At 39.4% G+C, this 12,576-nt stretch overlaps 1 protein-coding gene across 1 annotated transcript in view; it reads right to left on the reverse strand.

Annotated features, from left to right (window-relative positions):
- Positions 1–11,481, reverse strand: part of LOC135716408 (gamma-aminobutyric acid type B receptor subunit 1-like) — a gene marked incomplete at its 3' end in the record, with an annotated part of 30,140 nt that extends 18,659 nt beyond the window's left edge. Inside the window, exons 1-2 of the mRNA XM_065238968.1 lie at positions 11,336–11,481; positions 10,941–11,157 (exon numbers count right to left, since the gene is read on the reverse strand). Of these exons, the coding sequence (XP_065095040.1) occupies positions 10,941–11,157; positions 11,336–11,398 (280 nt within the window). The remainder of the gene's footprint in view (positions 1–10,940; positions 11,158–11,335) is intronic.
- Between the last annotated feature and the right edge of the window lie 1,095 nt (positions 11,482–12,576).

Raw genomic sequence — 12,576 nt, forward strand, 5'->3', positions numbered from 1 at the left:
TATAGAAATGATCGTCTTGATGGACCCTGTGGTGGCGTTGCCATCATTGTTCATAGACGAATCAAACATAGAATTCTTTCTTCATTTGAAACCAAAGTTTTTGAAACTTTGGGAGTTTTTGTTAAAACAAAATTTGGACAACCTACGTTTATAGCTGCCTTTTTGCCATTCGATTGCGTAGGCCAGCAAAAGAATTTTCTCAAGGGTGACCTTCAGAAACTTACCCGTCATTGGTCTAAATTCTTCATTATTGATGATTTTAATGCAAAACAACGCTCATGGAATAATGCTCAAAGCATGTTTTGCAGGTTATTACACTATTCAATATCCAAACAGCCCAACATGCTTTTCTTCAGCAAGAAATCCCTCAACTATTGATTTGGTCTTAGCTGATTCATGTCAACTCTAACCTGGTGTCCATGTTCGGTTGAACGCTTTGGAGATGTCCAGCGAGACGATCTCCGCGTGATGACTTTGGTCATGTGCCTCCTTCAGGACTTCCCCAAGAGTGGCAAAATAGGTGGAGGTGCCATACCCTTGCCTGAAGACGTGCTGCCGATGGTCAAGCAGCCCCTTGGCCTCAAGATATTGACTATGCATCAGGTCAGTGCAATGGGACGGAACCCACTGATGTCTTTGGTCCCGACATTGGTTTTCGGTAACGGTATAGCAAGGCTTTCTATCCAGTTTTCTGGGTATTCTTCAGCTGTCCACAGTTGGTTGTAAAGGACGAGAAGTTTTGTTTTGCCTTCGGGTGGAAGGTGCTTTAGCATCGGGTAGCCGATATCGTCCGGTCCGGCCGAGTTCCCGTTGCTCCGACTGAGAGCGAACACGAGTTCTTCCCAGGAGAGTGGGCTGTTGATCGGTAGGTCGTCGTTGTCTGGAGGAATTCCGAAGGCAAACACAAAGGACAGTGAGGGGAAATTTTGCTGCGCCGACCGGCAATTTGTTGTGCTGCTGGCGATAGTTCGCGAGGATCTCTTCTCTTGCTAAATTGTTTGGGGAGGTGCGTTTGAGCTTCCGGAGTGCTTTTTGCCTGGCTTTTACTGCCCTTTTGGTTTCGTCGATCCACTAGCGGAGTGCCTTCCGCCCGGGGACACAGCCAGTTTTGGGTATACTGGTGCTAGCGGCTTTATAGATGATTTCCGTGATGCTTGGGATGATTTAGGGTTCCTGGTTCTGCGCGAGGGCTTGGTACGTGTGCTGAAAACCCTCCCAATCAGCTTCCTCGTAGCGCCACCGCGGTCCTCGGGTGTTCTCTGGGGGCGATGCGGCGGATAACCGAATCTGTACCGGATAGTGGTCACTGCCACACAGATCCGGGTTAATCTACCTAGAGCACTTTGCCCGCCAGAGAAAGGCTGGCTGTGGACATGTCAATGGCGGAGGTGTGCCGACCGATGAAAAACGTTGGGCTGCCATCATTTAAAATGACCAGATCTTCCTGCTCGAAAGTATCGCAGAGGGTGACGCCTCTAGGGAATACTCGTGGGCAACCCCAGGCCGGGTGGTGGCCATTCAGGTCCCTATAAAAATCTTGAGTTCCGGTAGCTGATAAAGTATTCTGCGAACCTGGTTGTCCAGGCTGGGCAGCCTTCCACAGGGTAGATAGGCACAGGCGATGGAGATGCTAATTGGATTCTGGATATGAATGCCGAAGATTGGGAGGATGGTATCCAGATCAACGATTCGGTGAGTGATTTCCTTGCGGACTCCTATAGCAACGGATCTCCGGAGGTTGCACCCTTTTTTGGACCTGGAGGGTGGACCAGGTGTATTGGACGTCTAGTGTTCTGTTCATCTGGTCCACCGTAATGTTGTTGACCTCTTGCAGGGCAAGCACCCAAGGGGACGCGCCACTGCAGAGAAGTTCCAACTCAGCCAGGTGGAGAAAGAAGCCGTTAATGTTCCATTGAAGAATCCGATTCACAGGAACCGGTAGTGCGGGGGTAGGTTACCCACGCTCCGATCCACTGGTTGAGGGTCGTTCAGTTGAACAGTGCACACTGGGCCAGAAATGCAATCTAGCGGAGCAAAATTAATAACTCCGAAACGAAGAATTTCCGCGACTTGGTGTCTTGGGCAAAGTTTCTCATCATAATAAGAACCATTTATTGACATAAATAAATAGTTCAAAACTCTTCCGCGAAAACAGTAGGCTGTGGAGTTTTGAATTCTTCAGAAGAGTTGTTTATTTTATCAAGATAAACAACTTTGCCCAAGACATGAAGTCTTAAAATCGTCAGAGAAAGAAGTTAGATTGTGGCCCCATCTTTGCGGAAGAGTTTTGAACTATTTGTTTATGTCAATAGATGGTCCTTATTATGATGAGAATTTTTACCCAAGACACCAAGCCGCGGAAATTCTTCGTTTCGGAGTTATTAATTTTGCTCCGCTGGATTGCATTTCTGGCCCAATGTGCTGTGATGGCTGATTGCGTACACTAATAGAATTCCACACATTTTTATTGACGAGTTTTCATGTAAAATTACACATGATTTTCATGTGACCACACATAAACAGAATCCACTCAGAAGCACACATGAAATTTATGAGTCAAATAAATAGTATGTGTGGTTCCACATGGCTTTTATGTGTACACATATTAAGTATGTGTCCGACACATAGATATCATTTGTTGATCACATTGCAAAAATTCATGTGTGGGACACACGAAAACAATCTTTGAAATTTTATCAGTGTAGCAACTGGAATTTTGATGTGTTCCAGTCGGGCTTGCAGTGGCAGAACTCGGTACCAAATGAGACGGATCCCCACCAGGGGCAGGTGGAGGCATTCCACCCAACCGGGGCAGGGGCGTCCTATCGGTGGTAAAAAGGTTGGTCGCTGTGCTTGAGCTGGGCACACTAGTACACAGCAAAAAAATAATTTTGATATCACATGAAAGTGGATGCACTACAATCATGTCGAAAATTTCATGTAATTTTTATGACCACATAAATAAACAAATGCAGTAAAAGCAGCGTAATGTCAGTTCATGCATTGTATTAATGATAATTTTTTCCTTTTTAGCAAGTAATATTACACCATATTTTCGACATGATTGTAGTGCATCCACTTTGACGTGATATCAAAATAATTTTTTTGCTGTGTAGTGTTTTCTGTCCGGAAACGTTACATTTATATTTAATATACATGTGATGATCACCTAACACCAACCAAAGCAGCTATTTTAGTAAAAATTGCACATAAAACATGTTCCGCTGTGTAATGTATACCAAATAACTTAACTGCATCCAGATTTTGCAAAAACGAACAATTCTTATGTAATAATTGCATGATCCTAGACAAAAGGAAATGTGAGAGCAGCCTACAAAGAACAATTGCAGCAGGAATTGGTTTGCAAAATGAATGCAAATAACTAATTCAATTAGATTAATATATCGCTACGATATTTGTTACGGAAGTGAGTCTTGAGCACCATCTTGGATTATATGTTTTATATATAATATGCTTCGGCAGAACTAAATTAGACATTTCATAATAAATTTACAATTTGTGTAATAGCAAATCAACTGTATTTCTTATAAAGATAATATAAACAGTCATTTTATATCATAATCTATGATCATAATATATGGCTTAACAGTTTTCGATGAACTTCGAGTAATACTGACAGGTATGGTGATTTGTGATATGCATGCAATGCTGAAACATATATTGTTTCAACAGAGAATGGGAAGAAAAGCTAGGGAGTTTTTTGCAAGTTTGTTACATAAATTAACAAAAATCGTTCGAGCTAATGAAACTCTGTATCGGAAAAGGACTTTTTAGCTCCTGACCTGGTCTAACCATATTCAAACACCCCATTCTGCTAAGTTGATCAAAATTTAATCAAGCTGTCACCATGTAGATATTTCACTTCCATATGCACAACTTCCGACAAATTAATTTCATTTGGCGCGGAGTAGGTGTGTGCAGCAACTGTTTGTCGAGGGGGAAAACAGTTTTGAAATTCAACAAGTTCGCTGTCTAGCAGCACTGCTTAGCCAACGTCCTAGTTAGGGGTTACACCAAAGCTTCATTCTGCACCCGATGAGGGAGTATAATAGTGCACAAGGTTCTGCAAAGGACTCTGTCGCTTAAACAAAAGCAGCGGCAGCGCAACCTATGTAAGTGATCCAAAAGGGAAGTGCATAGGTTCAACCCATTACACAAACTTAGCAGTATCGTATGGGTGCATTAGTTCATAGATATGCAACATTGCAAATTGCATTATGATGCAAACAAGTCTCATACATTTTAATATGTTATTAAGTTGTTTGCAGCTGCCACCAGTTTCACTATCCACTATGTCTCATTTAGGTTAATAAAATACTAATTAGCGGTTTGGCATCAAACAGTGTGTAAATGCTGCAGTGTGACACAATCATTTATAATCCTCCTGCTTTGTGATCATTTTAGAACCGTTCTGCCTAAGGGTTCTTTGGTCTTCTGTCGACTGGATATATCCAAGTACAAACTCTTTGTACTTTGTATCACATCCATTCTTCAACAATATTTTACCGTTAGCTTTTAAATGAGGTATAGAGTGGTTATTGGGGTGGGTCAAGTTTGTAAGGCATTTCTCAACCCTCTGCTCTTTCGATCTGTATTGAGGTCCTCAACAACTGTGACAATTTTGAACGAATCTGTTTATGATCATAAATTGCGAAAGAGCTTTAAAGGTGTTTTATTTTTCAATTTTTATATTAAAACTAGGGTCCGGATGAAGCGCTTTTGCACGGGAGTGTTTTTTTTTTTTTTTTTGTAACTAGCGTAAGTGTGCCTGCGATTTGCATCGAGTAACGGACATTGTGAGTAAGCTGAAGGATGTCTCGCTGGATACGCCCAAGACTGGACGGGCGGTAGCTGGTGGCCGTGAACGGTTCCTGGGGAAAGCACTAGATGCAAACCTCCTCCCAGATCACCATGGCAGTATCACAACAAAGGTACGTTCAAACAAAGCTGAAGGCCACTCAACTGGAGTTGCTCTGCTAGACATAGAAAAAGCATTCGACAGTGTTTGGCATGAAGGTTTGATTGCTAAATTGAAAAAGTTTAATTTTCCACTTTACATTATGAAATTAGTTCAAAATTATTTAACTGACAGAACTCTGCAGGTAAATTATCAAAATTCCAAATCTAATCGACTACCTGTTAGAGCAGGAGTTCCTCAGAGTAGCATTCTTGGGCCTATATTGTATAACATTTTCACTTCGGACCTCCCTGATTTGCCTCAGGGTTGCCACAAATCTTTGTTCGCTGATGACACAGGCATTTCCGCTAAAGGAAGAAGTCTTCGTGTTATTTGCAGCAGACTTCAGAAAAGTTTAGATATTTTCTCTTCTTATTTACAAAAATGGAAGATTTCTAACAACACTTCCAAAACTCAACTTATAATATTTCCACATAAGCCCAGAGCTTCTTTTTTGAAACCTAGTAGTAGTCACATAGTCACTATGAACGGAGTTCCAATTTCCTGGTCAAACCAAGTGAAATATCTTGGCATTCAAGCCAAATGTAACAAATATATAAAATGTTTGTATCCTCTTATAAACAGGAAATCCAAACTTTGCCTGACGAATAAACTTCTAATATTTAAACAAGTTTTTAGACCGGCCATGCTTTACGCTGTGCCAATATGGTCTTGTTGTTGCACTACCAGGAAAAAAGCACTTCAAAGGATTCAGAACAAAATTCTGAAGATGATTTTGAAGTTGCCTCCCTGGTACAGTACTGCTGAAGTACATAGAATTTCGAATGTTGAGACTTTAGAACAAATGTCCAACAAAATAATTAATAATTTCAGGCAAAAATCGTTGCAATCCTCAATTGCAATGATTAATTCCCTATATGCTTAGATAAGATTTAGTTTTAGTTTTTTAGTTTTATGCTATCAATTGTTATACTGACATGCAGGTTTAAAAAAACCTGTTTAAAATACTGAATTGCCAAGACAGGAACAATGTAAAAACACTTAGATATAGATCATAACAATTAAGGCTGGTAAGTTACTGTAGTAACTGGAGCACCTAGGTTAAAAATGAAATGTAATTTATTTTAAATTTGGAACAAAAAAAAAGTAAAAAAAAAAAAAAAGGTAATTGCTATTAGATATTTAGAAAACAGTGACAGCGGACATGAAGAACCAGTGGAGGTGCCGGGCAAAGGTGTTTATCCTAGACAAATGGTAAGTTACAAATTCGACAACAGAGAATTGTCGTAGGCGCCGTCGTAGTCGTAAGCAGTACCGTTGGTATATTTAAAATTAAACCAACCGCTGAAAATATGAATTATCGCGTATTTCTGTTGCTCATTACATTCCAAGTGAAATTCGAGAACGTAATTTCATTTGAATAGCTTGTTTAACCAGGTCGTTTCTTTTTCATGACTTTTCTGTGATATTATTTCTTTTTTTTTCTCTCTTTTATTTATTTACATGTATATATATATCTGTATATTTCCATATATTCCTATACATTTCCATATATTTCCAGAGAGCGAGATAAGGCGCTATAACCTTGGCATTAAATCTGGGTTGAGTTGGAAGTGGTCGGAACGACCGTTTGAGGGCAGTGGCTTTCGACGCGGGTTTCTTTGAATTTACATGGTGCCCTCGCGGACTGTCGGGGCCTTTCGATAAAGAAAGTTTGCTCTATCAGATGCTGGTGTTATATTTCGTGGGTGTGTGTTTGATGGTTGAAGGGTTTGTGTTTGGAGCTGTCGTTTACGGATGGTTGTTCCACTTGTTTCAAATGTTAACCCAGAAATAGCCTGGCTTTTGGTTCAAATGCCAAAAGTTCATCCAAAGACACCATGAGCATAAATTAAATTTTATAGCAATTATGCTCCCAACGAAAACATATAAATACTATTATTCAATTGTAACTGGAAGCGTTTGGTACGGGAGGTCCACGCTTTCTTCCTTTCCCTTGATCTCAGGTTGTGGAGTGGTTTCAGATTTTCATTTCTGACATCACTTGACTCCTTGAAATCCTCTCTGCGGCACATGCTGCGCAGTTGGCCTGGCCGTTGACAAGAAAAATGAAGCCGTCATTTTCCAGGATGCTTTCAAAGTATTGGCTGCGTTAGTGTGAGATTAGATTAGATTAGATTAGATAAATTCAAAAGAGCTTTTAAGTTTCTATGGGAGGTTTGGAAATCGGAGTAAAAGTATACATTGGCTAGCCAAAAATTAAAAAAAAAATGCTTAATATTTATAAATTCTGGGATTCCAATTGAGATGATTATACAGAAATACTAAATCCAAGATCGATTTGATTCGACTGCTGTGTAATAAGTTATTATGTTTTTATTTCGGGCCTACTGCTCCAACTTACATATACACTGTATACTTTACAGTGCATCTCAAAATTGATCGTACACCTGAATGGAACTTTTTTTAATCACTGTGAATAGATAGGATTTTGAAACCTGGATTTTGATTTGATTTTATTTATTTCGTCAACCCTAGGCTGCGTGGGTTTACAAAATAAATACATCTACAGTAGAGTGTTTCAGCGTTTATGGAAAAAAGTCAAAGTCTTGAATTTCAAACGCTACCCCCTGAAATGGTAATTTAGGGGGTCGGAAACACCCTACGAAAATGTGATGTGTCATTTGGTTCACGGGAACCCATGGCTCAAAGGGCTTGAAGTTTGTATGGGGAAAATCGACAAAATGTATGGAGGAACGAGCCACTTTCACATTCGTGTAAAAAAAATGTAGAATCTTTGGAGTATTGGGAGCATCTTGATTGAAGATCGGATGTGAATCCGAGTTACCCCCGAAAAGTTATTAGCGTTTCAATTGAACACCACCGGTCATAATTTTGGGGAGGGCCTAACGTGCTTTGTGCGGTTTTTATTTTTACGAACAGGCATACGAATAGCAATGTTTGCATGGATATAACTTTTTCATTTTACGTTGAAATTGGCTGAAATTTACACAGTGAGTAGAAAAATGTTCGATATTAAGGTCTAATAAAACGCGGAACAGATTGACCAAGTGGTTCCGGTTTTATTCCGGGTTTCCGATAGGCTATCGGGGGAGAAAATTTATAACAAGGCTGTGCTGGAAATTGAAAGAAACGGCTAGCTCAACGCTCTCTTAAACTCGGGCCGGCTATCCACGTACTCTTGGCAGAACCGGTGACTAGCCCAGAATCACAGAGACGAGTGGAGATCAGCAGCAGACGGACGACACGAGCAGCGTAACGATGGATACCTCTGGGGAGCAAATATTAGGCTACGTTGTTCGAATCCATCTGGCGCTGTTCATAAACTACGTAGACAATATAGGTGGGGGGGGGGGGGTGGTTGACTACTATCCACGGCCCATACAAATTAAAAAAAATGATATGGACAATTGTCTACGCAGGGGGGGGGGGTCAAGAATCCCAAAAAACTGTATACGTAGTTAATGAACAGCCCCTCTCTGGCATAAAATATGACATCTAAACAAGCATGTCATGTAATGTCAAGTACTCCGAGACTGAAAAGATCGTTGCTCGACGAAAAGTACGTTTGATTGAACTGAACCTAAATTTACATGAATTTTTCTAAGTGTGCAGGATTAAATTCAGATCGCGGTGAATCACATCGAAAGCTCGTAGATAGAACTCCTTCGAAAGACCGTCGAGACCTGGCGATTTTTCGATGCGCTCGTTCGGAAGGCAGAAAGAATTTGTGTAGTTGCTATTTCGTCCATAAAGGTTTCCTTTGCAGCGTTCTCTTCGGGGATGACTCTCCCACATTAGAACAATTTATCTTCTTCTTCACCCACATTCGCCCGTGCATAGAGATCAGCAAAATACTGAACCAAGTAATCACGAATCGTATCGGCATTGTTGATTATCTCGCCCCTCTCGTTCCGCAGATGTTCGATGGTGGTTCTCCGTTTTGTACGCTCTTCTATCTGGAAAGTAGACAGGAGTTCTCCGGCAACATCCACACACGTCACTCTTAAAAGTTATTTTATACGGAACTTATATGAACTTTGGAGGGTGGTTTTCGGCTCTCACAGTCTACTACGGAGTTTTCCGTCTACTATTCCTCGTTTCGATGATATAGGGTAAATGTCTCTAATGTTGGCCTATGGATCTAATATTGGGCCCATCGTTAAAAATCTGTTATTTCCGGCGAACTTTGAGATTTGGGCGTAATTGCTTTTGTAAACAAACAAGTCAATCACCGGTTTCTGGCGAATTAAAGAAAAAGCTACGAAGTTTTCCGGATTTATCAATTTTATCTAGATGAACACGTCATCTATTTCATCTTCTTCAGGGATTTACTAATTACATAATTTGGTTGATTAAATCATTTTGATCAATTCATATCTTTTTGCTCTATTCTTCACTATTAGTATCCAGTTTGTTGCTTTTCATATATAAAATGATTTATAAACCAATAATCCTTACGTAGATGAAATGCTATATCTTTGCAAAATACTGGTTATTTGTTATGCATTGATTTCATTTCACAAGTCCTGTCAAATTCAAGATTTGGTCGTAATTGTAACGTAAATAGTCGATTTCTCGCGAATAAAAGCTCAACCTGGTAGAGGCATGACTGGCATAATTTGTTTGGGAGAGTTAGCTTTTATTCGTGAGAAATCGACGAATTTATTTGAAAAAAAAAAAAATACGCCAAAATCTCGTATAAGTCCGGAGTTGTGAAATGAAATCAATTTATATCAATATTTAGGAATGATTTAAAATTTCCTCTAAATAAGAATGTTTGGTTATAAAATCACTTAAGATATGACAAACAACAAATTCGATACTGGTTGTGAAGAATAGAGCAAACAATATTAAAAGATCGAAATTAGTCAATCAATCAAATTATGTATCAATAAATCTCTGACGTGTTTGTTTACAAAAACAATTTCGCTCAAATCACGAAAAAGTACGCACTTCCCAGTAGCTTGTCATGAAAATACAATAGGTTACTCACCAGTATAGGGGTTTTGATCTAATTTTCGTCCTACTAAGCACAACTCGCACTTAACCTCTCTTTTTCGAACGAATATGAATCCAAAAATAGATCGATTCTACTAAAGATGACTTCCAAATTTATTTACCTTTATCAAAGTTCCGTTGGATTTTATAAAGAGACATACATTGTTGAGATATTGTTAGAAATCTAACACTGCTTCTCGATTCTAAATTAATTCTATGAGTTTCAATACCGTCTTAACGCATTGAAACGCCATTGGTTTTTCTAGGTTTTCTTTTTCTTAGATCTACGAATGAAAGCAGATAAATTGATTTGCTAGGAGCGCTTCTTTTGCTTTGAGAACAATGATTGTACATACTCATACAACGCGCTCGTATAGGCTTTGTTTTGTAGCTTATGAGCATCGAAACAAACGTATTATTGATGTTTTCTGCTCGACAGTACGGAAATGGGCGATTACGGCGACGTAACGCTCTACCATACTTTCCATATATTTTGAAAGCTTATGATGTGTCTAATCTTGTTATTTGTTTATTTGTTTATATCTTTCTCTTTGGGCGAGAGATTCAAATCTTAACAATTTCTCAATTTGAGTTCCAGAATTGCCTTCAAAACGATAGCAACACAATCGGCTTAGTGTGACTTAAACGAACATCAATTAATGCAAAGCGGTTCAGTTTATCTTTATGTTCGTTCTTGCCAGTACAATATCTTGAAAGTATCGAGGATTAGTCGACATCAGTAAACGTAAGCTTTTACCGTATCAACTGTTTCTCCATCCTGCTGCATGGAAGCTAAACGATATTGATTTCAACGAGGGATATTCTCTAATTCTGTCATCCGCATCATTTATCTCAGATTTTGCTTGTTCATTCCCATAACAGAAGGAGATTTGATGAAAAAGTTGCTGAACAAATGGAGCGTACGACAATGTATCCGAAGGAGAAAATGAAAAATATCAGCTGGTTCAATGTTACTTACCAATAAAAAACCACACGTACGCCCTGCCGTAAAGCTGCTGTTTGTACATTTCGCAAAGTACTCGCCTGGCTGCGACTACGTAGAATAGTCCGACGATGATACGAGCATCTTGTCTTCGCAGATTTCGTACCGCATCGGTTGGATCGGAAAGGAATGATTGTCTCGTCACTATCTCGATACCAGCATCCTTACATCGAGTTTCTAAATCCTCGACGGTCTGAGCGGTTGATTGTGGGGTAGAATGAGCCAGCAGAATTGGGACGCAAAACGAACATAAGAAATATAATATAATTTGTTAGCAATCGGATATGACGCAGCTCTGATACGTGATTTAGCGTGAGTATACGAATCATTAACACGAATCATTTGATGTAAAGGTGTATATGCGGACTTACCGATATGAACACTTCTTCGGCTTGTTGGAGAATCGCAACTCGCGACCATCCAAATTTCTGCATTAATTTAATCCTAGTTGGATTATGTACAGTGGCAGATGGATGCGTTCTAAATAACGTAGGAAATCTACTTCTATCTGATAAGGCAGGACTAGATGCACCGTAGCATAACTGTAAGTAAAGAATTTATGTTTATAGATTTAGTAATGCGGTACAACGTCAGCATTTAGGGGCTGTTCATAAACTACATAGACAGTTTAGGGGGGGGGGGGGGGGGTGACAATTATCCACGGCCCATACAAATTAAAAAAAAAATTGTACGGACAATTGTCTACGCAGGGGGAGGGGGTCAAGAATCCCAAAAAAATGTTACGTAGTGGCCCTGAACAGCCCGTTACAATAAGGCGTGCATCGAAAAGTAACTTCATTTTTTAAAGAATAAAATAAAGAACAAAAACGTAGCGAAAATTAAAGATTGTTTTTTCCCGCAGAATTTTTACCAATAAATTAAAAACAGACCTGCCCAACGTTTTTAATCCACGGGCCATATACCGTAATGCATATCAGTTAGCGGGGCATACATGTGTAAAACAGTAGAAGTATTCACAAAGCACATCGTAAACGTATACACCCTCATAAATGCGCAAACTTCCATTACACTCCAATGGACCCTGGTATTTTTACGATACTGTATATGTTTACCATGCGCATAGTAAATACACTGGAGTCGCTTTTTAAGCGGGTGATACGTCCCGCGCAAAAAAAAAAAACCGCGTAAATTCTGGAATCCGCGTAAAAAAAAACCGCGTAAATTCCGATATCCGCGTAAAAAAAACCGCGTAAAAAAAGACCGTGTAAAAAAAAACCGCATAAAAAGCGACTCTAGTGTATAATGATAAACCGCGTAAATTCTGATATCCGCGTAAAAAAAACCAAAATCCGCGTAAAAAAAACCCACGTAAATTCCGGAATCCGCGTAAAAAAAACCGCGTAAATTCAGAAATCCGCGTAAAAAAAAACCGCGTAAAAAGCGACTCCATTAGGGTGTACCCCTAATTTTTCTTATCGCATGATTTTACGGATCCATAGGCTTTCGTTTTATTGATTTGTTTTACTTTACTGATTAAGTTTGATAAAAAAAAACGACTCAAAGAAGTATAGAAAAAACAGGAAAATTTCCTGTATTGTTCAACAATTCAACATTTATTTACTCTTAATTGTTTGATGGGTGTTACTAGTGA

The sequence above is a fragment of the Ochlerotatus camptorhynchus genome, unplaced genomic scaffold (genome assembly GCF_037179485.1).
Source record: "Ochlerotatus camptorhynchus isolate MF236.1 unplaced genomic scaffold, CSIRO-AGI_Acam_v1.1 ptg001242l, whole genome shotgun sequence".
Taxonomy (NCBI): domain Eukaryota; kingdom Metazoa; phylum Arthropoda; class Insecta; order Diptera; family Culicidae; genus Ochlerotatus; species Ochlerotatus camptorhynchus.